The sequence below is a fragment of the Panthera tigris genome, chromosome C2 (assembly GCF_018350195.1).
Source record: "Panthera tigris isolate Pti1 chromosome C2, P.tigris_Pti1_mat1.1, whole genome shotgun sequence".
NCBI classification, from domain to species: domain Eukaryota; kingdom Metazoa; phylum Chordata; class Mammalia; order Carnivora; family Felidae; genus Panthera; species Panthera tigris.
In genome coordinates this window covers 135540144-135567384 of record NC_056668.1, presented here as the reverse complement: position 1 = coordinate 135567384, position 27241 = coordinate 135540144, and the positions used below count along the sequence as shown (strand labels likewise).

The 27241-nt window shown below is 38.8% G+C and overlaps 2 protein-coding genes across 4 annotated transcripts in view; one reads left to right on the top strand and one right to left on the bottom strand.

The window, feature by feature from the left end:
- RAB5A (RAB5A, member RAS oncogene family) overlaps positions 1-17766 on the bottom strand; it is a 31190-nt gene extending 13424 nt beyond the window's left edge. Inside the window, exons 1-2 of one of the 2 annotated variants that reach the window (XM_042956976.1) lie at positions 17746-17766; positions 13067-13323 (exon numbers count right to left, since the gene is read on the bottom strand). In XM_042956976.1, the coding sequence (XP_042812910.1) occupies positions 13067-13229 (163 nt within the window). In that variant the 5' untranslated portion in view covers positions 13230-13323; positions 17746-17766. Of the gene's footprint in view, positions 1-13066; positions 13324-16269; positions 16840-17745 lie in introns of those variants that run through there. The other variant, XM_007097485.2, reaches the window with a different exon arrangement.
- A 3597-nt stretch (positions 17767-21363) lies between these two features.
- Positions 21364-27241, top strand: part of EFHB (EF-hand domain family member B) — a 48718-nt gene continuing 42840 nt past the window's right edge. For both annotated transcript variants that reach the window (XM_007097484.2, XM_042956974.1), the window contains exon 1: positions 21364-22317. In XM_007097484.2, the coding sequence (XP_007097546.1) occupies positions 21409-22317 (909 nt within the window). In that variant the 5' untranslated portion in view covers positions 21364-21408. The remainder of the gene's footprint in view (positions 22318-27241) is intronic.

The following is a 27241-nucleotide window of genomic DNA, read 5'->3' as shown; positions in this document are numbered from 1 at the left end:
CTTCAAATAAAATTGTACACAGAGAAGAATATATGGAAGTCTAAAGCTAACAGCAGGCAAAATAAAAAACTAAGCCTATTATTATTTCCCATTAAAATCATCTGTGCATTGTGAGGAGTACCCAGTGGATTATGACAGCAAAAACCATGTATTCAGGAAAGAGTTACATTTCAGTTAATGTAAGAAACAGAAGGGGGATAAAAAAAGACTAGGGCAGACAGGAAAGCATACAGTGACTAAACCCAAAAAGAAAATACTCCAAAAGCCTGGCAACAAGGTAAAAAAAAAATTAAAAAAAAAAAATTTTTTTTTAATGTTTATTTATTTTTGAGAGAGAGAGACACAGCATGAATAGGGGAGGGGTCAAAGAGAGAGGGAAACACAGAATCTAAAGCAAGCTCCGGGCTCTGAGCTGTCAGCACAGAGCCCAACATGCGGCTCGAACTCACAAACGATGAGATCATGACCTGAGCTGAAGTCAGACGCTTAACTGACTTAACTTTACCTAGGTGCCCCAAGCTAAAAAAATTTTTACTAGACAGGTACTATGTAAAAAGATGGCAATATTTCTAAAAGTAAATCCATCTTCTGAGATGATCTACAAATCACTAATCACATAAGATTCATTCTTAATCAATGAGCATCTAATAAGAGATTGATATTCAGAATACATAAAGAAATCCTACAATTCAACAACACAAAACCCCAAACATCTAATTAAGAATTGGGCAAAGAAATAGACATTTGTCCAAAGAAGATATGCAAATGACCAAGAAGCTAATGAAAATGCTTAACATCACTAGTAGGAAAATGAAAATCAATACCACAATGAGATACTAGTTCACACCCATTAGGACAGCTATGATCAAAACAACAGAAATCAAAGAGCTGGCAAGGATATGGAAAAATCAGAACTCTTGTGCACTGACGGGAATATAAAATGGGGCACTACTGTGGAAAATGACAGATTCTTCAAAAATATTAAGCAGAATCATCAGATGATCCAGCAATTCCACTTGAGTATATACCCAAAAGATGTGAAAGCAAGGACTTCAACAGATACTTGTATACCAATGTTCATAGCAGCATTTATTCACAATACCCAGAAGGTAGAAGAAAACCCAAAATCCACAATGAAGGATCAACGGAAGATAAGCAGAATGTGGTTTTATTATACATATGGTGGAACATTATTCCGTTGTAAAAAGGCAATTCTGACACATGAGAATATGGATGAACCTTAATGACATCTTAAGTGAAATAAGCCAATGACAAAAAGACAAATATTGTATAATTTCCCTTATATGAGATTCCTACACAGTGAAATTCTTAGAGGGAAAATAGAATGGTTATTTGCTATGGATAAAGGTGGGGGAGAATGGGAAGTTATTGCCTAATAAAGAGTGTCAGTTGGGGAAGATGAAGAAGTTCTGAAGATGTTCAGTCCTGATGGCTGCACGTTAATGTACTGAATGTTCCAGAATTGTTACTTACTTTTGTTACTTTCCTTATTATTAACGTTTATTCATTTTTGAGAGAGAGAGAGAGAGAGAGAGAGAGAGAGAGAGAGAGAGAGAGAGAGAGAGAGTGTGTGTGTGTGTGTGTGTGTGTGTGAGCGGGGGAAGGGCAGAGAGAGACAGGGAGACACAGAATCTGAAGCAGGCTCCAGGTTCTGAGTGGTCAGCATGGAGCCTGATGCGGGGCTCAAACTCACAGACGGAGAGATCATGATCTGAGCCGAAGATGGACGCTTAACCGACAGCCACCCAGGTGCTCCTGTTTTTATTTTTTTTAAATGTTTAAATTATAAACTTTATGTCATGCATATTTTACAACAAAAAACATCCAACAACACCTAAAGGCAACTGCTGCTAAATGAATTGCAATCTTGGAAAATATTTAAGGATACCTAACTCTACTAAAGGAATCTACTAACCAGGACATAAGCTAGTCACATGTTACCTGCTGAACATTACCACGGTAGTATTTCTGATACCAAACTATGCATATTGTTTTTAAATTAGTCTTAAGAGTTTGAGTTTGGTTAGTATTAAGTTAGGGCCCTAAACCTGAACACTCTATGATGGGACTGATAAAATCAGTAAATGAACCTTCAAGGCTAAGAATCTGTGCTTATCCCACCACAGGCCCAAACCTTATAAAGTCTTTACTCACCAGATTGGATTTATATAACAAGGATGTATCAAATAATAAACTGGGAAGCAGAATGAACACATTACAAAGAGGAAAGGTGAAGAAAGGGGAGAGGTTGTGAGAAGTTACTAACTAGTTTCAGACAAATGTTCTCCAAGGAACACCAATACAGAAAAAGTTAATGAAATTAACTTAGCTTTAAGGGATGTGTGTCTTTGAAAAACATTTTATCTGTGGACAATAGGTACTTTATTAAATAGTTTAAACAGTACTTTATTAAATTCCCGTAATATGCAAGGAAAAGACACTTCTGGCTTCCAGGTCTGCATGTATGGTGCTTAGAAGTAGCCACGCCATCCTAACAAGTAAAAAGATGAACTGGAAAAAAAAAAAAAAAAAAAAAAAAAAAAAGAACTGAAAAATTGTCAACTCTTCTTTGATCTGTAAGAAAATTGAGGGGAGAAGGCAATACGCTACTCCCAAAACTGTACAGAAAGGTGGATATGGTAAGGATAACTTCAGAGCAGAAGGATGAGCAAACCAGCTCAGGTAGAAAAACCTAAGCTTTAGTAATTGACAAATTGCTAGAAATTAAGTGTGGCCAAGTCAGAGTTAAAAACTCCAGAGGCAAAAATAAACAATCTGGACTACATCAAACTAAAAAGCTTTTGTACTTTTTTTTTTTTTAATATTTTTTTAATGTTTGTTTATTTTTGAGACAGAGGGAGACAGAGCGCCAGTGGGGGAGGGGCAGAGAGAGAGGGAGACACAGAATCCGAAACCGGCTCTAGGCTCTGAGCTGTCAGCACAGAGCCCCATTCGGGGCTCAAACCCATGAACCCTGAGATCATTACCTGAGCCGAAGTCGGATGCCTAACTGACTGAGCCACCCAGGTGCCCCAAAGCTTTTGTACTTTAAAGGAAATCATCAACAAAATGAAAAGGTAACCTGCTGAACAGGAGAAAATATTTGCAAATGATGTATCCAATAAGGGGTTAATATGCAAAATATGTAACAAACTCCTACAACTCAAAACACCCAAATCTGATTAAAAAATGGGCAGAGGACCTAAATACTTTTTTCCAAAGACATACAGATGGCCAACAGACACACGAAAAGATGCTCCACGTCACTAATCATCAGGGAAATGTAATTCAAAACCACAGTGAAATATCACCTCCCATCAGTCAGAGTGACCAGTTAAAAAAAAACAGAAATAACAAGTGCTGACAAGGATGTGGGGAAAAGGCAACCCTAGTGCACTGTTGGTGGGAATGTAAACTGATAAAGACACTATGGAAAACATTAAACATTAAAAAATATTAAAAATAGTAATACACAATCCAGGATTCTCACCTCTAGGTATTTACCTAAAAGAATATGAAAATGCTTACTTGAAAAGGGGGAAGCTTCTTTTTTTCCCCCTTCTCTTTAGTGATACACCTTCTGCATTGGGTTTAAGAACCTAGCACTTAATGCTTCCCCAACCTCAAGGGAACCTCTCAGATCATTAAAGTATTACTGTCTTGAAGTGACTCTTTAATGCTTAGCAATAAACCTATCCACTAAGGAAGCTTAAAAGTTCTAATATTTGTGAATTTTACAACACAGAAATGGAAAAGGACAACTTAAAGAAGGGAGAAAAGACAAGGAAGACTTTAACTCCCAGAGTTAACAGTTATAGGAAACTTGTAATCTTAAAACATATTTAAGTCGAGCAATGACCAAAAAAAACAACTGGAAGTATCTCCAAGGGAGGAAAAAATTGATGAAAAGACTGGAATCCTTTTGATCCCATAATCATTAGATAAAATTATTTTTGGTTCAGTAACCACATCTAGAACTCTATCTTACAGAATTAACTCCAGAGAGAAAAAAAATATTCCAAGAAAATGTCCACAATTAGAGGATTACTTAAAACAGCAATCAAGGGGCGCCTGGGTGGCTCAGTCGGTTAAGCGTCCGACTTCAGCTCAGGTCACGATCTCATGGTCCGTGAGTTCGAGCCCCGCGTCGGGCTCTGGGCTGATGGCTCAAAGCCTGGAGCCTGCTTCTGATTCTGTGTCTCCCTCTCTCTCTGCCCCTCCCCCGTTCATGCTCTGTCTCTCTCTGTCTCAAAAATAAAAAAAAATCAAAAAAAATTAAAAAGTTAAAAAAAAAAACAGCAATCAAAAATACAAATATTAAATGTCCAACAATAAGAATATGGTAAAAAAATGTGAGATTACCAGTTACTAAAATAAGTATGAATAAAACAGAGATACTGAGAAATTAACATTACTAAATGAAATAAAACAGAATAGCATCTATTAAAAATGAATTCACATAAAAATATCATGAAGTTATAGTTAACAGAAACACAATGGGCTCTAAAAATATGAAAAGATTCTTGATCTTCCTCATAATATGGCAAAATGGCAAAATCTACAAGTCGCTTTTGAGTTAATATACAGTAACAGGCACATTCTGTACATTGTTGTTGAAGGGCTGTCAGAAAATTATATCAGAATTACAAATGTATGTAACCTTTTATATAGGCAATCAACTTCTAGGAATTTATACCATAGAGATACTTGGGATACATCTGAAATTACTATGAATTATTTACTGCAATACTACATTATATTAAATTATATTAACAGCCAAAAATCTAAAACAATGTGCAAATTCAAAACTAGAGAAGGGACTTAAATATACATTGATATGATCCATGCAATGGAATACTGTTACACCTAAGAAAAATGAAGATGCTCTTCATAAAATGATATGGATAGATCTTTGACAGAATGTGTTCTCCAAGATGGCCTCAACAAGATCTCCCACACCACATTCTTCTTACATGATGCTGACACCCCTCCTTTGAATCTGTGAGTCTGTAACTAGAACATGATTGATGCTATTTATGTAACTTCTGGGGCAAGGTCATGAAAGGCCACCCAGCTTCACCTGGTACTTTTTGGGACACTCATTCTTGAACCAATCCATCAAGCTGTGAGGAAACTCAAGACAGGTGGTAAGGCCCACATGTAGGTGTTCTGGCTGAGGCTCCAACCAATAGCTAGCAGCAGTTGAGATTGAGTCTATCTAGCCCCAGCACTGATAGCAACCCATGAGTGATCAGAAAACCATCTACAAAGCCCACTCGATTCCCAGAACCATGAGAGGATGAAATGATTTTGCTCTAAATCATCAAGTTTTGTGGTTGTTTCTAAGAAAAAAAAAAAAAAATCATGTGAATATTAAAGTGAAAAATATAAGCTACATTATAGTAGCCCTGATATGTTTCAAATTGTATTAAATGGGGAAGAGATTATATAGATTAAAAGTAATAGTAACTTCCCAAGGGCATATAACAAATTTACATTGTCTTGGGTGGGGGACAGAGAGAACCCAGTGGGTTAGGAGAATATAGGAAAGAGAATTTTTAGTGTAACCTCATATAACCGTAGTAAGGTCCTTGTAAAATGCTGAGAAATGCTAAAGGTACCCAATAATTAATATAGTGACTTGAGTCCCATATCATCAGATTATCCTCTTCTTTTTGAGTCCAAAAGCACTTGCTATCCTCAAGGTTAGAAACCATGAATAACTGGTTCCTCATCCTGCTTCTACTTTCCACATCTGTATTACCTTGAAAAGAGGGTGAATGCTGTTTATCAACTTATTTCAAATATTGTTTTATAAAACTTGTAAAGCACTGAGGATATTCATTTCCAAAATCCAATATGTAGCTTCAGTAACACTTTCATCTTGAGAAATTTAATAATTTGCTAGCTAGTTTGTATTTATATCAAGCTAGCCAATGATCAAACTCCCAAAACCTCTTGAAATTATTTCCTATTGCTTTTCTCACTCTTACACATTCTTATTCTCTCCACCAAGAAGTCTGTAATAAAAAGCTCTCAAGGATGACTCCAAATTAGCTTATCCTATGTTAAATTCAGTACGCATCACAAGATTGCATATAAGTAACAGCTGATTATTATAGTGTAAGATGCAAAAGGAGAAAAGAAACATTTTTCAAAAACAATGTTTTCTCTATTTTTATCAAGTCAGAATTCTTATTCTATTAACGAAGTTTTTAAAAAGCTGCCCATTCTCTCTCTCCCTCCCCTGCTTTCACTCTCTCTCTCTCAAAATAAATAAACCTTAAGTAAAAATAAATAAATAAATAAAAATAAAGTTTCCCAACCCACCACATCAAATCATTCAAACCAAGTATCTTATGTGCCTCTGGTGTCTACCGAAGGTCAATTATCCACAAACCTTAAATGTTCAGAACAGAGTCAACAACAGAAAGGTAGCAAAAATAGTCCGAATGCAGCCAAAATAGATGTCATAAAGTCCAAGCACCAAAGTTTATGCAAATTTACATATTTCTTCAGTATGTAACTGAGAATATACTTCCTTTATATATACGTATGTACCCTTTTTTGGGATATACATATATAATAAAAAAGATCAGTCAGAAATTTAGACCTAATTTAAATAGTGGTATGTAATACCACTTTTCATACCTTATGTGTACTCAATCTGTCTCCCATCCTAAACTGTAAGATTTGATTTCTAGTACTTAGCACACTGTTAGGAGCTTGGTAAATTTGTTGAATAAATGAATTTTAAAGAAGTTTGACAATCTTACTTCCCAGTCTGTAAGAGAATAAAAGCAGCAAATTAATCAACAGAGGCTGTTCACTATAGTTAGAGCTAACTGGCAAAAACCATTCTACCAAATAGCTTTGAACACTTAAGCAGCACCAGAGGGCAATCAATGAATCAAGTAAGACAGGACAAAAACTGATGTTCAAAAACTCAAATTATGAAATAAATTTTAAGAGGAGGAAATGATTTAAATGTATTGATTATACTGTTTAATGTGGAAAGTACACACTAAAAAAAAAACCTGCTCTAGAAGAATTCTTACTTACAATCCTCTCATTTTACAAATGTTCGAACAGGGCTCACAAAGTGTCCATAAAAGGTTGCCAAGACTAAAAACAAGATTATAGACTCCTAAGTGGCAGCAATGTTTAAATACTCCTGTATAACATTCTGAAGCAGGATACTAGAAAAAAAATTACTGTTAATTCTATTAAAAAATCATTTTTTAGGACAAAACTCGTATAAACTGATATAAACTGGCCAATCTCTACTAACTTCTCTCAGTAATACAACCTATCTCAGATACTGAATACATACTTTCTAGAAGGAAATAGTACTATGCATAAATATTCTTTCACTTGAAACCAATGATTAACTTCCACAAATTTTAATTCTCACTGTATTATTAGAAAGAACAATGAACATTTCGAACACCATTTTTCTAATGAGTCAAAAACCATATGCTTATGGTCTGTCTCTATCTAGGTCTTCCGTCCTTTCTCAAAAGTACTTTTAATTGAGAGCAATGTGATAAAAAAAAAGATAAAGGTAATAAATGTAAGGGTTACAATTACAGACCTTTCTCAAGTCACAATGGGGTTAATCCTGATAAACCCATCACGTTGGGAATTTGGTAAAAATGAAAAATTCATTTAATACACCTAACCTACCTTTGCTCAAATGTACTCAGAACACTTATGCTAACCTTCAATTGGGCAAAATCATCTAACACAAAACCCATTTTATAATGAACGGTTGAATATCTCATGTAATTTTTTGAATACTGTACTAAACATGAAAAATGGAATGGCTGTTACCGGTACAGAATGGTTGTGACTGTATCGGTTATTTGCCCTTGTGATCACATGGCTGACTGGGTGCTAGAACTCACTGCCATTTCCAAGCATCACAAGAGTATTGTACCAAATACTGCCGGCTTGGAAGAAAATCAAAACTCAAAGTATGGTTTCTACTGTCTGTATTGCTTTTACACCATCATGAAGTTGAACTAAGTAGAACCACTGTAAACTGGGGATCATTTGTATACAAATCAGTCTTTCTGAAGGCTAACAAGTGAAGGGCTACAGTAGAAAGTTTACTACTACAGGAAGAATGTAAGTTATTCAGATTTAAATTTGCTGGCTGGCTTTTATTTCTTAGTTTAGGAGACAAGTTTAATATCTGAATACATTTAGTATTCTATTTAACAGTGTAATTTCCCCCTCTGAGAAGACTTCCACAAATAGCTTAGTTCATGTGGGTGGCATGCATTTAATGTAATATACACGACTAACTAGTTCTGTGAAAACCAATAAATGGAGAGGGAAAAATTAGTAAGAATTTACCAAGCAGAATTTTAAGAAACTTAGTTGTACATGCTTATACTATCCACTTGAATGAATCTGCAAAAACTTCATTTTTAGGATGGCTCAAATTTAGTTAAGTACTTGCTTTTATAAAGTTTTTAAAGTCTTATTTGTTCCTATAAATTTTATCTTCCAGGGGTGCCTAGGTGGCTCAGTCAGTTAAGCATCCAACTTTGGCTCAGGTCATGATCTCACAGCTCATGAGTTAGAACCCAGCATCAGGCTTTGTGCTGACAGCTCAAGAGCCTGGAGCCTGTTTAAGATTCTGTGTCTCCCTCTTTCTCTGCCCCTCCCCCACTTGCGCTGTCTCCTTCTCTCCCTCTCAAAAATAAACATTAAAAATTAAAAAAGTTTCATCTTCCAACAAAGGAAATCTAAACATAAAAAACTTATTACTGTCAAATCCTAAATCAAATGCCATGCACTATATGGAATAGTCATAATTCCAAAATAATGTCATGCTGTAGCAATATAACAATGATAAAAATGACTCAGCAAAAAGTAATGGTGATGGTAGTGGTAACACCTAATATTTAATAAGCATTGTACTCTGTATTACGCACTGTGCCAAGAAATTTATATGTACTTTCATTTAGCCCTTACTAAAAACTTTTCTAGTTAGATACATTATTTCCATTTCATGTGAGAGCTGAGTCTGACTTACCTATGATCAAGCAGCTAATATGTGCCATGTGCTGGAACTACAATTTAAAAAGGCACTTGTTTCTTTAATTAACTTAGTGTATAATCAGTCCTTGATTACTTTTGGCAATAAAGGAGAACAGCACTGGTACAGATAACTGAAAACTATACAAAGTCCCTTAGTAAAGAGAGACAAAGCAGAGCAACCCTGATGGGACAGAGAAGGGGCCATACTCTCTTAAAGGGCCTACCAGGTTAACAGAGTTGAGGGAAGGGGTTCCCATACAAAGAAGGGGTTCCCATACAAAGAGATACAAGTCATGTGTGATGTTACCAGGACACAATACTTGTAATCCTCAAACTGGAGTAGCTGAACAAACAACATGTTTTCAAAAACCCTACTCGAACTGCAGTTTAACAAAAAGCAATTATTCCAAAAACTTTAGTGTAAATGTAATACTGACTACTCAGAACACAAAAAGCAGTGGTTCTCAAACTTCAGTATGCAACAGAATCACCTGGGAGACTTGTTAACATTTAAGATTACTGGTCCCACTTCAGTGTTTTGGTTCAATATAGGACATAGGAATTTGCATTTTTAACAAGTTCCCAGGTAATGCAGATGCTTCTGGAATACGGAACATTCTGAGAACCAGTGTACTAAACCAAACCTCAAAAATAACAGTTACCTGCAAGAGGAATGTTAATATTCTCCCGTACAGTTCTGTAACCTAAACTTGTCTGACATTCCTTTGATGATCAGTGCATTCAAAATTACACTCTGGTATCAAACATTTACCTTTCAAAAGAAAAGAAGAGTTGAATGACTGCGTCTTATTTCATTGCATATTTAAAAAAAAAAAAAGGTTTATTTACTTATTTTGGGAGTGGGCAGAGGGCGAGAGAGAATCCCAAGCATTCCCTGCAATGTCAGTGCAGAGCCTGACACAGGACTCAATCTCACAACCCTGGGATCACGATCTGAGCTGAAATCAAGAGGTGGACGCTGAACCCACTGAGCCACACAGATGCCCCTTCACTGCATATTTTAACCTTGCTCTGACTTACGTTGAAGATCCACTTGTTTATAAATAGCATTTAAATGTGTTTAAACAATATTTTTTTTGACAGGAGTAACTCACTTGAAACCTTTAAAGTCTTAAAGTACTCAAGGTGTTAAGTGAAAGATGAACAGCCCTATCCAACAGATATTTACTGAGGAGATACTGAGGAAGACAACCATATGAACCAAATGCTCCTTGCTAACCTTCTGGGCTCTTTTTTTCCTTTTTAGAGAAAGAGAGGGAGAGACAGTGTGTGTGTGAGGGTGGGGGAAAGGGCAGTGGGAGCCTGACGCGGGGCTCGATTCCACGACTCTGGGATCGTGACCTGAGCTGAAATCAAGAGCTGGATGTTCAACCAACAGAGCCACCCAGGCGCCCCTGGGTTTGCCTTAAACAATAAGAACATAAATGTCCTGCAGACTTTAAATCCCTACAAATAAGCTAGAACTCCCCGAAGTATTAAACCCAACACCTAACTACTTAACTTTATTATGAGTGCTATAGGGCAAAGGGGCAATTGTATAGGATGCAGTGAGACAACATTGATTCTTAAATCGAGCTATCATGTTTAGAACTGCATAAACTACCCCCTGATATTCTTGATGAAGGTAAGGCTCTAGAATACACAAACTCAAGAGAATAGCGTATGATTTCAAACATGAAAATTTTAAGTTAGCTCTTCAGACCATACCTAATGTTAGTAGATATAAACCATCAAAAAATAAAATGCAAACATTTGGCTAAGTTCATTTGTTAGGTAAGTCTTACCACACATCAGCCAAAACAAAAATATATATTACTTACAAGTTATGGACTTGGGGTGTTGATAACTAAATAGCTCAAATCATGAAATCCTTAAAACTGAATACTAGTATTGTCCCTAAGGGCGAAGAGCTGTTATCAAAGAGCATAAAACAGCACTCACTATTAAAACATATCTAATCAATGTCTTAAACCTTAAGCTTACACTATGTCAACTATGTCTCAAAACAAAAACAAAAACCCAGTGCTCACAGCTATAATCATAATGGCACTGTCAGACTTCCTAAAAATTGGTCTGTAACATAAACTGTCCAACAACCATTAACAGAGAAATTTGGATATAAATCCCTTCTAAAGTTGGTTTTAAAAGTCAATTTGCACAAGTAGAAAATATTAAGGAAGCTTTAGATATAGGAACACTTGAAAAATCCATAAATGTAGATCACCTGATTTGTGTTAAATGGAAAGGCAGATTACATATACGCATACGACATTTATCAGATCTGTATATTTACAACTCACTGACAGGGTTCCATTTTTCTTACAAACGTCCTTCTTTAAATATCATTACGACAAAGTACATTTGGATGACCATAGTATCCAAAACAAAAACAAAGATTCTAGTCTTACCCTCCTGAGGCTCTTGCAGTTCCCCAGGAATTAAGTTCTTTACTATATAGTGCTTCAGTGTTGTTAATGGACAATGCACTTTGAAGAGGGGGAGGGTGGCACAGAGCCAGTCCCAAACCTATCTGGCCCAGGTATTTAGCCTAGAATGCATATGAACTTTGGGAAATGCTGCCACTGACAATTACTTGACAAGCGATACTACCTTGAGAGATATTTCATTCCTGAACCAAATGTGTGTGTGTGTGTGTGTGTAAATGTTCTAACAAAAAAAATCACAAAGAATGTATATTGTCCATTACATTTTTAACTCAAAAGCTCAATGATGTGGACTACATTTCTGAAGGTCACCCATTATAAAAAACTGAACACCCAGTATAAAAACACTGAAACAATAGAACACTGTGTAACTTGATATATACACAAATGAAAGAAGATGACAAACACCACATTGCTAAATCTATTAAAGTGGAAATACCACCTATGTACTGTATTTTCTGTACGCAGGGAAGTCAGGAGGTAGTACAGTTTTACAAACTATTTCATTAGAAAGGTCTGAACTATGAATAAAATTATCAAGTGTACCTGAGAACATACACTAAATGCACAACATAAAGTTATATTCCTAAAACACAGATCTAAAGTTGCTACATACTAGCTGGGTCACAGATTTCAAAAGTTTGACTTTTTATACCTATGGGGTTAAAATCTATTTACGTATACCTTTAAAAATATAGTACTGCTTAATTACACACACCTTGCAAAATATTGTGAATCTTAAAGCTGTGTGGTTCCTCTGATATTACCTAATTCAAAAGCTTCATTTGACAGATGAAACTGAGGCACCGAAAAAAGTTTTGCTCCAATGCTATATAGCTGTGAATCTGATTAATTCAATCACCAATTTCCTGTCTTTATCCACAACACTGCACTATTAGTTGTCTCCTCTTTGTCCTGCCTCTAACCTTCCCCTCATCCCATCTCAACCCTATCAAAACCATTGTATTCATGGCTTACTCTATCTCTTCCTCATCTTTGATCTTTCTCTCCAGGTCCCATTTCCCTTTCATGTCCCTTTCCATTGACCACTGACTTTTTCTCTTCAAGTTTAATAAAATTTAATTAATTTTACTAATCAGTGTTAATATACAAATAGTCTAGTTATTTAGAATTAGGATTTTAAGGTTAACCTTCACTATTTATTATTTTCATTATTCATTCTAAAGCCAATATTATTCAGCACAAACGTATTAATTCAAAGAAGCTTCTAATCATTATCAAGAAACAGGTATCAGATCAAATTTAATTACTTGGGACACTGACTCTGTTCATGCTTGTATCTGTAAGTCCAGCTTTTACACAATCATCTTGGGGATAACCAGGAAATCAAAATGTAGAAAGATACCACCTAAACAAAAATCAAGATAAGTTTTAAAGCTTAAGGTCTGCTGAACGGTTTTCTTCACTGTGTGACCTATTTAGGTATTCATCATCACACAACTGGAACTGCAAAATCTTTTTTGCCAATGTATGATTCAATTAAATGAAGGGAAAAAAGAAAATCTCACCCCCTATGGTACTCTCTTGAAATTCATGAAACTGGCCCTTCACAAAACGAAGCACTAGGCTTGATTTGCCAACAGCAGACTCTCCCAGAAGTACTAGTTTGAACTGGCATATTTTATTTCCAGTATTTGGCCCGTTGGGTCTTGTTGCTCCTCGATTAGCCATGTCCAAATTTGAAAGAAGTCCCTAATTTCAGTCTTTTAAATGAACTTCCAGGATGCAAGGTGTCAAATTTTTTTCTTTCTGGATGTAGAGAAACCTGTAAAGAAACAAATATTGTATTATTAAATACACAAATCAGTAAACAAATCTAATGTTAATCACTTCAGTAATTTTGCCTATCACATATAATATGATAATTGTAACCTCTACAGGACACCGATTCCCATGTATTTAAATTCACTACCTTTGTACTGAAACAATGTAAAAGTATGAGACTTAAGCCTAAAATCCTGCTATAATTTTCAGATCAAAAAAAAATTTAAAGCTAATCTTTAAGACTCAACTTTGTACCAGGTAGTTAAGTACTTAACATAGTCATTCAACAATCCTATAGACTGTTACAATCCTTAAAAATGAGGAAACAGGCACAGAGAGGTTAAGTAACTTGACTGAGGTCACATAGTTACTGTGACAGAGCCATGACAGAGCCACAACATAGCTGTGTTTCAAACCCAGTCAACCTGAGAGGTGACTTAAGAGTTCAGGTTTTGGAGCCAGACTAGATGGGTTAAAACAGTTTTGGGGAAAATTCAGTTCATAAATGGGAAATTCTTACAACAAGAACTCAACAAATGTTGGCTATTATTATTTGAAGGCCCCTATTAAATTGTACAGTTTTTGATTAATGGTAATGTCAAAGCAACAAATATTTTGTGTGTCTAGTAGCTAAAAGACTTAAAATTGTTTCCTCATGTGCTCAAATACATCATACATGGAAGTGTTAACAGTGGTTTTCTATGTGGTTAGCTTATTGGTGTCTCATTTACTTACACTTTTCTGTAGTTTTGGGGCTAATAATTAAGTCATTATTTTCCATTTAACACATTTAGAAAAAACTGGCCTAAATGGCAACTTCTATCTGTTTTCTTAATACCTACTGCTAATTTTCAATCTGAAAGGAATAAGGGAACATTAAAAAGGACTCTCTTCCAATCTACTCAAAAATCACAGTTTTCTTATCTTTAGTCAAAATCTGATTATGTGCTTACTAGTAATACTAAACCTGATGATTCCTCCCCCTAAAAATCACTGTTATATTTCATTTAGGTACCTCATATAAGAAATTTGCTTTCCCCATGAAATGAGGTTATATAAAACTCCCTCTCGACAATGGATTAATAAATACCAATGAGACCTTATATTTGAGACAATAAAATCACCACTGCCTTATCTCAACAGCAGCTTTGCAGAGTTCTTTTAGTAACACATACTGAACTATTTAAACGTGAAATGGTAGGTCTAAGTTGTTTCTAAACAGTAGGGATATAAATAAAACACTACTGGCCATAGATAATTTAAAGCACGTGATGGGTTCATTCTACTATTCTCCCCCTCTTTTGTGGACTTTAACATTTTTCTGTAATAAAAAAATGCCCCAATCTCCACACTGACTCCCCACCACATTAAAAAATATTGGATTTGGTGATGTAATCTTGACTGGGTATACTGAACTCTCCATTTCCAAAATACCTAACTAACTTACATAGCTGCTGCAGAATTAAATGAGAGAATAGATGTTTAAAAAAAAAAAAAGTCTCTAATACAGTGGCCAACACATAACAGGGACTGAAAAATGGCAATTAGAGTGGCTCTCTGATAAAATAAACAGACCATCATGCAGACTAAACATGTGAACACACCTTTAGATATTTCAACACCAATTGAAATATTTCCCAGTTGTCTCACTACCCACAAAACAGCAAATTGAAATACTCGTCAGGGACAACATGCTCCAAATTTTCAAGGCCCAAAATTTCAGGGAAAACATGAGACTCCCATTAAAAAAAATTTTTTTGCTGTGCCTTTTAAGGGTTAAAGCTGTTGGAACAGAGCTCTCTCCAACACTCTAGAGCAGGAAATAAACGTATAAAGTTAGCACAGTAAGGTTAAAAATCATGGGCATTCATTTTTATTCGCTACAGAAACTTTTGTTTTGCAAAACGAAGATTCTGCATAAAATGCATTTTAAAATCTTTTGAGAACAACCGGTATCCTATGAAGTCCTCTAGGAGCTCGTTAATAAAGATAGCATCAATAACAGCAGCTAACATTTACCAGACCCTTATTTTGTGCCAACCATTATTCCATGAATTTTGCTTACGGCAACCCTAGGAGCTCATGTTATCCCAATTTTGCATTAAAAATAAAGTTTCTGAGCTCTCTTGACTTAAAACAGGGCGGTCCACGTTTCTTTTTTTTAACCAGTTATCTGAAAGGCATCCGAATCAGCATTGAGACCAAACCCCAGCTATGTGAATTGCGACGTTTAGAGCTTACAGTCTGAAAATCTCACGGGGGTAACCAGCTCCCAGGAAGGAGAACAGCAGACAGGTTTAATAAGGTCTCTACCCACTGTGCGTGTGCAGCGGCCCAGCCGTCTTGAGTTCTTTTAAGCTGCGGTTCACCACCTTTCTTAGACCAGACAGTCCCTAGGCATAGCATGTGGACGCGCCTCCTCCCTCCATTACCCGTCTTTGGAAGTCGCAGGTAGGCGGAGCTCCCCCCCATTCACACCTGCTGTAGGCCCCGGTTCCTCCTTGGAGAGTACCTGAGTAACTGATACCAGACTCCCAACGGCCTGAACAAGCAGGACCCGCCAGGCCCCTTGGCCCTCTTTCCCATCCTGCTTCCCCCAACCTGGCCTGGCTCGGGCTGGGACCACCCCCTCCGGGACTGCCAGGACAGGGGCCAGACGGAACCGCGGCCTCCGGCACTCTTTCACGGCGCCATCTTGAGAAGGGAAGAGGGTGACACCCGTCGCTCCCTCAGCCAGTCTGCAAATCCTGGTCTCCAGAGCTGTTTGGGGAATGAATCACCAGGGCCGGCAGGACGGAGACGCCAGGCTCGATAGCTCTGGGTACTGGCGCCGGGCGGGGAAGAATGGGCGGGGGACTCCGTGCCGGCAGGGCCGCGGAGAGACCGAGGACAGCGAATAACCTGGGGTCCCGGCCGGCGCCGGGCAGGGGAGGGACGGTCTGGTTACCTGAGACCGCAGCACGCGGAGCCGCGGGGCTGAAGCCTCCCAGCAGCAGGTCCCAGGCGTGGCCCGAGGAGAGGGTGAGGCTGTGGCTTAGACGGCGGCGGCGCGTCTCCTCCTCAGGCCGCTCCCCTCAGACTGGACGGTGCCGGGATCGTGCCGTGGTGCCGCCCCCGTCCGGCTCCGTCTCCGCCTCTCTCCGCTCCGCCTTCCTCTTTTCCTTTCTCCTCCTCCGCCACCGCCGGCGCTCGAGTTCCGACTAATTCTTCCTCCTCCTCCCTCCTCTGCCTCCTCCCCTCAGACCAGCCGGCGGCTCCGTCGCGAACCAAAACACAAACACTCAAGTCCCAGCGCGGGAGCCACTTCCGCCGCCGGGCGCCGGCCTCGCCGCCACGTCGCTGCACGTAGCGAACTACGCCTCTTCGTCACTTCCGCCGTCGCCAGTGCGCTCTCTCCTTCTGCTCCCCCGCCCCTTGTCGAAGCCCTGGCGGCCGGGCCTGGTTTTCGGGGCCGGGGGTGGGCCGTGTCACGTGACCTCGGCGAGAGGCCGTGTCGGATTCAGCCACCTCCCACCTCCCTCCCACATCCCAGGCAAGCACGGCCCCGCCCTTGTCGGCGCCATTGTTATCTCCGTGGCGGTCTCGGTCTCCCGGCGGCCGGCGTGGGGGTGGGGGTGGGGGTGGGGGGTGACTTCTTTACTCCCTGGCTTTCGGGGAAGCGTGAGAAAACTGGGGTTTGTTGCTCCCCGCCATGGGGGGCGGCGAAGTTCCCGCTGAATATTTGCACACAGTCCCAGTTATTCTACCTTGCGACACCCCAACCCTGGCAACTTGGCTAAGGGGAATGGGGGGGGGGGTGTACTTTTCTAGCACGTGAGAGCCCCCGAACATGTCCTGCGGGGGGGGGGGGGGATGGATGTGTTGTAAAGGTGTGGTTATTTACCCAGGGAAGAGGATTAGACCCCGTACCAAAAGTTGTCTCTAGGCGAGGAAATCTTAATAACTTGCTTTTGTTCATTCAGTGTACCTATTTTTGATGGTGGTGGTGGGGAGCAAATCTTAAAATGGTAGCTCGCTTTTATTCGGGGCTTTCCTTTGCGAATTACTGTACGAAACGCTTTAGAGGAGTTTTTCCATTTTACTCTTATACTAGAAGGTTTCACTCTGCAACTAATATCTGAAACTAAATGCCTTCCTACATTAGAATATTAATTCCCCAAAGTGGTCCTCAACGCTGTCTCGCGTAGTGCCTGCCAGCTCAGAATCTTCAGTCTTAAGTGTGGAATTAATGAATGAGGCGCGCCTTTTTTAAAGGTAAAGAATATGAGGCAGAGAGATTGTGTAACTTGTCCAAAATCCCCACTGAGCTGGTGATGAATTGTATTCTAACCTGAAGGCTGGCTCCACAGCCTGAGTTTAAGCAGGATTCCAGTACAACTTAAGACTTTCGTTACCATCCACTGCAGACCTACTACATACACACCTTGCTTTGTTAAAGTTCATAGAGTAGTTTCTGGCCAGGTATCTGAAACAAAACAAAATTCATTCTGTAATTTGGTGGAATGTTAAATTGACTTTCCCTCAGGATAAGGACTACTTTTCAGTTTGCAGTTTACCATTTATAAGCTTCATTTTGAGAACATCGATATTGATTGTCTAGGATGTGTACTAGGGAAGGTATCCTGAGGCTTCTCAGTCAACGTTATGCAATGAAGATGATTTGAATCCTTGAACAGCCAGTCTTCTAGATCAACTCCCCAGTTACTAACCAGAAGAGCATAATGTGTCATACCTAATTGGTATCTGTGGCACTTTATCCCAAGAGGTTGTTCCAATATAGTGTGTTAGTCACGTTAATACCTCTTGGACAATCCAAGGAAGAATCAGGAAATAGGATATGTCACAGCAGATTTGACATGTCAACAGTATGTAAACCAAACCTATTCCACCCCAAACCTGCTTCTGCTTTGTTGACTGGTATTAACAGCCTCCCAGTCACCTGAACATGAAAAGCCAGAATCATCTTCACTCTTCCTGTTTTCCCTCATAAACCATTGTCCATTCTAATACCAAAAATTCTCTAATCCCCAAATCTGTGATCTAATCCCAACACCCAGGCTGTGGTAGTATTAATATAAACAGGAATTAATGCACACACCTGTCTTCAATCATTCTGTACGCTTCAGCCAGTCATTCTCAGAAATGCCCAAGGATATCTCATTTGCAAAATAGAGTCCAAACTTCTGTAGTCCTGTCCCACATTTCTTTCATTCTGTTTCTATGGTCTCCCTCTCCCCAAACACTTGCTTTGGATCCTAATCACACTGGTCTATTCTGTTCCCAGAATGTTGTTGGTATGTTATCATCTTGGCATTTTTGATCATTTTGTTCTCTCCCTCCCAGAACACTGTTACCACCCATCACTGCAGGTTTCACTTTGGCCAGGACACCAACTCCTCTGGATGGCATCTGAAGATACAGTGGACCCTTGAATAATGCAGGGGTTAGGGGCACCGACCCCACACAATTGAAAGTCTGCATGTAATGTTTGGCTCCCCCAAAACTTGAGTACTAATAACCCAGTATTGACCAGAAGCCTTACCAATAACATGTTGTGTGTTAAATGTATTACATACTGCACTCTTACAATAATACCTAACTTTCACTTAATTTTTTTTGGTATTTCTAGGCTATGCCATTGCAAATTTTTTCAAAATTTTGCAGATCTCCAAAAAAATTTCTGATATATTTGTTAAAAAAAAATCTGCGTATAAATGAATTCACACAGTTCAAATCTGTGTTGTTCAAGGGTTAACTACTTTTACTGGATTTAGTTATTTTTTCCCTGTAGTTTCACGCTACTTCACTTTACTCTCTGTAGTGGTTCTAATACCTATCTGCCTTATTTTACAGTGCCTACACTTTTCTCCTCAGGTTTTTGTTCCCATTAGGGAAGCTAAAATCTCATTAGGATTTTAAAGTTCTAAAGGACCAAGACCGTTATTTATTCATCATTTCAATTCCTCACAAAGCATCTTTGAGATAACAAGGGCCTCAAAAATATTTGTGAACCTAATTATATTTAGAGTGGTGAGCATTTGATTGGAGAAGACCTCACAAATAACACAGGGATGTGGAAATTTATAAATTGCTAGGAACTCCCCATTTCATTGTTCTAGGATATTGCTTCCTCATTTATTTTCTTCTACCAATTTGGTCTTTTAATTCACCTCCTTCATGAATACATTCCACAATATTTTGTAGTTTAGTCATAATGTTTGTCTTAAAGAGTACTGTGCCAGTGCCTAAGCACTTTTAAGATCTGCTGCCAGAGACTGAAATGCCACAGTAAAGCTTTTCTCTTGCTGCCACTCACAATATGCCTGTTTTTTTTTCCTAGCCCCAGTTAACTGAGGAGGACTGACAAGTGCATATATTTTAGTGTCAAATGTGGAGTCCTACTAATTGACAGATTTTGTTAAGGAAGCTACAAAGTGGACAGACCCTAAATAAAGTTATAGACTTGAACACAGCCCTTAGTGCTTCCTTTGCTCTCAAATCTATAAACATCCACTCACAAATTCCCAGCACTTTATGTCTCTCTGTCACCCCTGGCACTCTTACCCTATATATTCTACCTTCTCTTCCAGGACGTCTTTCTTCCATTGTGTAGTTGAAGAATGAATCATAGATAGTAATGACTGGTAACATTTTGTTTTAACTGGGACTACCTGGAGGCAAACCTAAAGGTAATTCTAACATAAGGAAACGTGGGCATGATGGCAAGGCAATGAGAAAAAAATTATGAGAACTTGAGCTAGTCATGTTTAAAAAGTTTGTGTCTTTGCCCGGCTAAATGCAAGCCTCGGTTCAATTGTCATGTACCTAAGGAACTTCTAAGCCCACCAATTCTAAAGTAGCATCTCTTTATATCAAAGTATTGTTTTCTTTGTAACATTTATCACTATGTGAAATGATCTTAATTATTGGTTTACTTGATGGTTATTTATCCCCACTAGAATATAAATTCCAAGAGAGAGGTATTGGCTTATATTTCACTATATTCCCATCATAGACACAAAGTAGGTACTCAATAGTTATTTGTAAAAATGAAAGAATTGAATGAACACTTATACATACAGACATCCCTTCATTTACACGCTTTCAAGTCATTTAAAGTGCTTGAGGGAGAAGAATATTTATATTAACTATATGAAAATTACAGTACACAATTTGTTCAAATGTGAAATGTCTCTTAAGCATTTGTTTTTTTTTTAGTTTTTCATTTACAAGTTTTTCATAGTTTCTAAAAGACTGGAATCCTATAAATTCCATTCAGATTCTAAGCAAGGTGCTCTGTATCCCCTGTATGTGTAAAACATGACAAATATTTACTAAATACACTTTCATTAAAACCTGACAAAGTTGTAGCCCCAATTTAAAGAAAATCTCATGCTTACATATCCAGATTTTGAGTTGCACAATATTTTAAGAAGTTGATATGCATTATTGTATAACTCCCCTCAAACTTTAACATATTTAAATACTATTTAAAGCCTATTTATTAAAATGTAAATGTTCTCAAAGACTTTAAGTAGTTTCTGTAACACAGGTACCAAATAACTTCACAGAATTTAAAGTAGTTCTTTAGGCTGAAAGAACTACGTGCACTGTGCTTGTACATGCACAAGGAAGGACCTAAATTAATGGTCACAACCAGAGAAGTGGTTGCTTTTATCCTGATTGCCATAAAATTAGTAGGCCAATGGCCAGGAGGAGGAAGCCCACGGTTGAACCCATCCTGAGGGGACTGCTTTGCTAGACAAACCGAAGAGAAGTTAGTGAACATTTTCTCCAGTGCCCAAAACCACATCCTCCTTGTTTTCTTGCCCTCCAGATTTGGTCAAGAAGGAGGAAAAGAGAGGAGAGAGGGAGGGAAGGAGAAAAAGAAGAAGGGGAAGAGAGAGAGGGAGAGAAACTGACTGGAGAAAGTCGGGGAGAAATGGGCGGGATCCTGCCCCGAGAAACAGTTGCGCGTTAAGCCACGCCCCTGTTTCCTAGGTAACCGGGTAAACAGACCTTAGTCTCCTTTCTGCTAGGTGTTATTTCGTAGGCAGGAAGCTGTGGGCAGGGAGTCCGAGTTGAGATGTGTTCTTTCGTGAGAGTGGGGTCCCCCAAAGGTTTGGGGCACCCCAAGGGATTAGGAACTTTCCTTGAGCCAGGTATAGACTTCCCCTTTGAGATGAGTGCTGTTCGAGGAATGGGGGTGTCTGAGAGGAAATCTCCCCAGAGCATAGAGGTTGGGCTCACTCACGAAGGGAAGGATGATTTAGGAGAGAGGGGGGTCGTCATGGGAACAAAATCTCCCACAGAGTTAGGGTTGAGAGTGGGATTAAGAAAAGAAGATTCCTCATGTAGGGAGAACCTCTTGGTTAGTAATAAATTTGAGAGGAATGCATCACCAGAAACAAAATCTCTGTTGAGCAAGGAGCTTGAAATGAAATTAAAAAGGCAGAATACGTCTAGGACCCTCACGGAGAGGAGTAATTTAGGAGTCTATGGGGTCTCAGCCTCACGGGAAACAAAACCTCTGGGTATGGTGCCAGGAGGAGGGGGTTTAGAAAATGAGTGTCTTCTGGCAGGGTGTTCTGGAAGGATAATACAGCCTCCCTTAGGCATGGTAGGCGAAAGTCCGCAGGCTCTAGGGAGCAGGAGAGGCTCTGCAGCTGGTTCCCCTAAAGTGTTAGGGGCTTCAGTAGGGAAACAGCCTGCTTTGGATATGGATCCTAGACAGGAACTGGGAAGAGGTACCTGTGTGGTAATGGAGCCCAGTGCAGAGATGAAGCCTCCTGCAGTGGTAGACACTGGTCTAGAAGAGCCAGATGAAACAGGCCCCCAAATGGGCTTGGTGATAGAACCTTCTGAGTGCCAGTTTGCCCAACAACCGGAAGAGGGAAAAGAGACTGAAAACAATGAACCTGGAGTAGAACCTCCAGATTGCATCAGACCTATATACTCTGGGAAATTTTTTGATCGGATGCCTTGCTGGCCAAGTGTAAGTTTTTTTCTAGTTCTTTTCCTAGGAACTGTGGAATGTCCTGTCTTTACCAGGATGACAAACTGATGAGACTTGTTTGGGTTCGTGGAGTCAAACTGCAAAGATTTCATTGGGATTCTGATATCCCTTGTCCTGTTGGATTCTTTCCAGCTTTCACTTTGATCTCCTCTCATGCTCTGCCTCTCTTCCTAGATGTCAGCTTTGTTTTCTGTGCACACCAGTGATTCCTCTTGATTTCTCCTGCCTTTCTCCTTTGACTTTCATTCTATTTCTCAATCTGCATTTTCTCAGCCCTTTCACTGAGATACATGTTGTATCCTCTTAGTCATGTAATGAAGGGAAAGAAAAACACATTTTCTCCTATTCATTATTTATTCTGTGAGTTATTCATTCTTTCAGCAAAGACTTGTGGTGGCCATTTTGCTGGATGCAGGAAAATATAAAAAATACATGATCTCTACAATCTACATTTAGGCACTCATTTCAATGTTGGAGACAGCTAACAAGTATTATATAGATGTCCAAATGAATGCAAAACAAATGTGATTCTTCCTTAATAGAGATATACTCTAAGCACAGAGTTCTGTGGAGAAGTTGGACAGCTCTGAAGGAGATGGGAAATACTTTGCCTAGCAAGTAATATTTGAGCAAATTTAGACATATCAGATGGAAAACAAGGTTGGAGCATTTTTGGCAAAGAAAGGCATAAAGCATGACCAAAGTTTCTTGTGTTTGGGAAATATAAGCAATTCTTTTTATCCAGCATGGTGTTGAGAGATACAGATGAAAAAGAAATATGTGGATGGGGGTGCCTGGGTGGCTTAGTCGGTTAAGCATCCGATGTCGGCTAAGGTCATGATCTCGCGGTTTGTGAGCTTGAGCTCCATGTAGGGCTCAGTGCTGACAGAGCCTGCAGTCTGCTTCTGATTCTGTGTCTCCTCTCTGCTCGCACTCTGTCTCTCTTTCTCTCTCAAAAATAAATAAACAACAACAACAAAAGAAATATGTGGACAAAATCTAAATGTCCAGAATGCAGGGGTAAAACATATGGATACAAAACAATGGTGGATAAAATTTGTCTTTTGGAAAGATAATTCTGACATCAGTAGTAATGATGAACTGGAAGGGGGAGATAATGGATGACAGGAAACAGAAGGCTTTATCAAAGTAATTATGGACTGAAATTAATGTAGAGTTAGAATAGAGAGGAGAGTGCAGGTTTGAAAGCTTTTTAGGAGATGATATTGTTAAGAATTGCTATCCATTTGTTCATCTATGTGGTGAAAGACAGGAAAGTTGATGCATGACTTTAAAGTTTCTGGTTTCTGGTTGATCTCTTCTGGTTTGGTGGCAAATGAGTGTCTGGTTTTGGCCGTCCTGAGTTTGAAATATCTACAAGTATCAGATGAAGAAGCCAGGGAGCCCATTGGTAATGTGAGACAGTTGGAGCCATGAGTAGCATAGAAGTGTCTAGGTAAGAACCTTGGGAAACACATTAATGTGGTGGTCAGAGAAAGAAATATGAATTGGGTGAGCTTTTGAGAAGGACTTTTACCTTATTTATTGTGCAGCTTCATGGCATATCACAATGCCTGGCTTATGGTGATCATTTGGTAAATCTATGATAAATGGAAGGAAGGCTGGATTAATAAATGGGAGAATGAACAGTTAGAGAAGAAAGAGGTGAGTCTGAGAGGGTGGTATTGAATTACATAAAAAAAGCATCCTTAAGATATTCTGAGAATAAAAGACTCCACACACTGAGATTTGACAATACAATTCTGCTGAAGTGGTCACGGGGATTCTGCAGATTTTCTTCTGCAACTGCAGACTTTTTTGTTCCCCTTGGGATTCAGGGTGTTCTTTTGTCTTTGACCCACTTTGCTTTCTGGTTCCATTATTGGATTTCCCCAGCCAAACGCTTTCACTTGACCACACCTACTTCTCCTTTCTGGATTGGTTCTACAGTCTATGGCTTCAGACCTGATCTCAGACACAGGCTACCAGCTTTCGGTTTCCAACAGAGGCAATTCTAAAACCTGTGCCTCCTCCTCCTCTCACATCCTTTCTAAGTGTGATAGGACAGTGAAGAGAATTTCAAGGAGAAAGTGACTAGAAGTGTTAAAACACCTGTGATCGGGTAAATAGGATATACATTAATTAGTTTTGAATGTTAAGGAAATTAACAACATTGTTAGACTGGCATAACGGAAAGAGAATTCAGATTCCAATATACCGAAGAGTGAATGGGAAATTCAAATTGAAGAAAGTTATTGTGAATTTTTTTTTCCTTAAGAAGTGTGACAGTGAAGAGAGTAAAGATTACAGTTAGGAATCTATTTATTTAGTGAATCATTAGAGGAGTTTGAGGTAACAGAAAAGAGATAATGGATGGAACCAGGTCCTAGATAAACAGGAGGGAGTGGAATTAGAATATAGGCAAGAGAAGAGATTAGCATGAATTAGAAATTGTATTTTTTAATATTAAAATATGCATTTTTACTGTAAAACAAAAATAATATCATAGAAAGTTTAGAAAATGGGAATGAAAACACTCAGAATCTTATCTCCCTAATACAATGCCTACTAGCACTCTGCTGCATTCACGTTAATGTTTATTAGCAGCTTACCATATCAACATCACAGCTCATGGAGCTTTGCAGGTATTAACTCATTGGCTGTCACAACAACTCTATGAGACAGCTGCTATTATTTTTTAAAATTTATTTATTTAAATTCAAGTTAGTTAAATACGGTGTAGTATTGGTTTCAGGAGTAAAACCTAGTGATTCATCACTTACGTATAACACCCAGTGCTCATCCCAACAAGTGCCCTCCTTAATGCCCATCACCCATTTAGCACATCCCCCACTGACCTCCCCTCCACCAACGCTCAGTTGCTTCTCTTTATTTAAGAGTCTCTTATGGTTTGCCTTCCCCCTTTCTTATCTTATTTTTCTTTCTCTTCCCCTATGTTCACCTGTTTTGTTTCTTAAATTCCACATATGAGGGAAATCATATGATATTTGTCTTTCTCTGACTGACTTATTTCACAGCATAATACACTCTAGCTCTATCCATGTTGCAAATGGCAAGACTTCATTCTCTGATTGCCGAGTACTGTTCCATATATACACCACATCTTATTTATCCATTTATCAGTTGATGGACATTTGAGCTCTTTCCATAATTTGGCTATTATTGAGAGCGCTGCTATAAACATTGGTGTGCATGTGCCCCGTCGAAGCAGCATTTTATATCCTTTGGATAAATACCCTGTAGTGGAATTGCTGGTTATAGAGTAGTTCTGTGTTTTTAAATGTTTGTTTATTCTTTTGAGAGAGAATGACAGAGTGAGAGCAAGGGGCAGAGGGAGAGGGAGACGCAGAATCTGAAGCAGGCTCCAGGCTCTGAGCTGTCAGCAAGAGCCCGACGTGGGGCTGGACTTGAAAACTGCGAGATCATGACCTTAGCTGAAGTCAGCCCGCTTAACCGACTGAGCCGCCCAGGTGCCCCTGGAGTAGTTCTATGTCTAATTTTTGGAGGAACCTCCACACTATTTCCCAGAGTGGCTGCACCAGTTTGCATTCCCACCAACAGTGCAACAGTGTTCCCCTTTCTCCACACCCTTGCCAACATCTGTTGTTTCCTGAGTTAATTTTAGCCTTTCTGACAGATGTGAGGGGTATCTCATTGTGGTTTGGGTTTGTATTTCTCTGATAATGAGTGATGTTGAGCATCTTTTCCTGTGTCTCTTAGCCATCTGGATATCTTCTTTGGAAAAAGGGACAGCTGCTATTATTAAATTCCGTTTTATAGGTGAGAAACTGAGGCAAATCAGGTAATTTGGCCAAAGTTATATTACTAGGAGGTGTTAGCCTCAGGATTTGAAGTCACAACTTCAGAGTCAAGAGTTTGTATCATTGACTATACGACATTTCTTGTGACACTTTTCTCCAAATGCATTTTAATGGAGTTGTTACACTAAACATAGTTTTTCTTGATTTTTCACTAATTATCATTTAATAATATTTCAGTGTTTTACAGAGACCTTCAAAGATCTCTTATTGATAAAAAAAAAATCAATATTGGGGCACCTGAGTGGCTCAGTCGGTTAAGCATCTGACTCTTGATTTTGGCTCATGATCTCGTAGTCATGAGATCGAGTCCCATATTGGGCTCTGTGCTGAATGTGGAACATGCCTGGGATTCTCTCTCTCCCTCTCTCTCTGCCCCTCCCTGCCCCCCTCCTTCAAAATAAATAAAATTTAAAAAATATATTTCTTTAAGCCAATATATGATTTTTTAACTAATTCATTCTCTCTCTTGTTGGACATTAGATTTTTTTCCCCAGATTTTTCTGTTTTTTATGAAAGTAGTCTGTGAACATCTTTATATATCTTGGAATATTTCCTTAGGATAGAGTTATAGCAGAAGCCAACAAATGGATCTTTTTCTAGTTACTGTTGCCAAATCCCTTCCTAAAAGATTGTACCACTGAATTTTAAAAATTAATAATGGTTGGTAGGGCATTGTTTTAATTCACATTTATTGGTTATGTGATGAGATTGAAAATTGTTTCATATGTTTCTTGTCATTGTTTTTCTTTTTTTTTTTTTTTCCTTATTAGAGAGCATGGAGGAGAGGGACAGAGGGAGAGAGAAAGAGAATTACAAGCAGTCTCCACACTCAGTGTGGAGCCTGATGTGGGGCTTGATCCCATGACTTTGGGATCGTGACCTGAGACAAAATCAAGAGTCAGAGGCTCAACCAACTAAGCCACCCCAGCACCCCTGTTTCATTGTTTTTCTTATTCTTATATCTGGTTATCTTGGTGAGCTCCTATTATCTTAATTGCTTATCATTATATAGGTTTGCCACTTGGGGTGCATCATGTTGAGCACAATCCAAGGAAATGTTG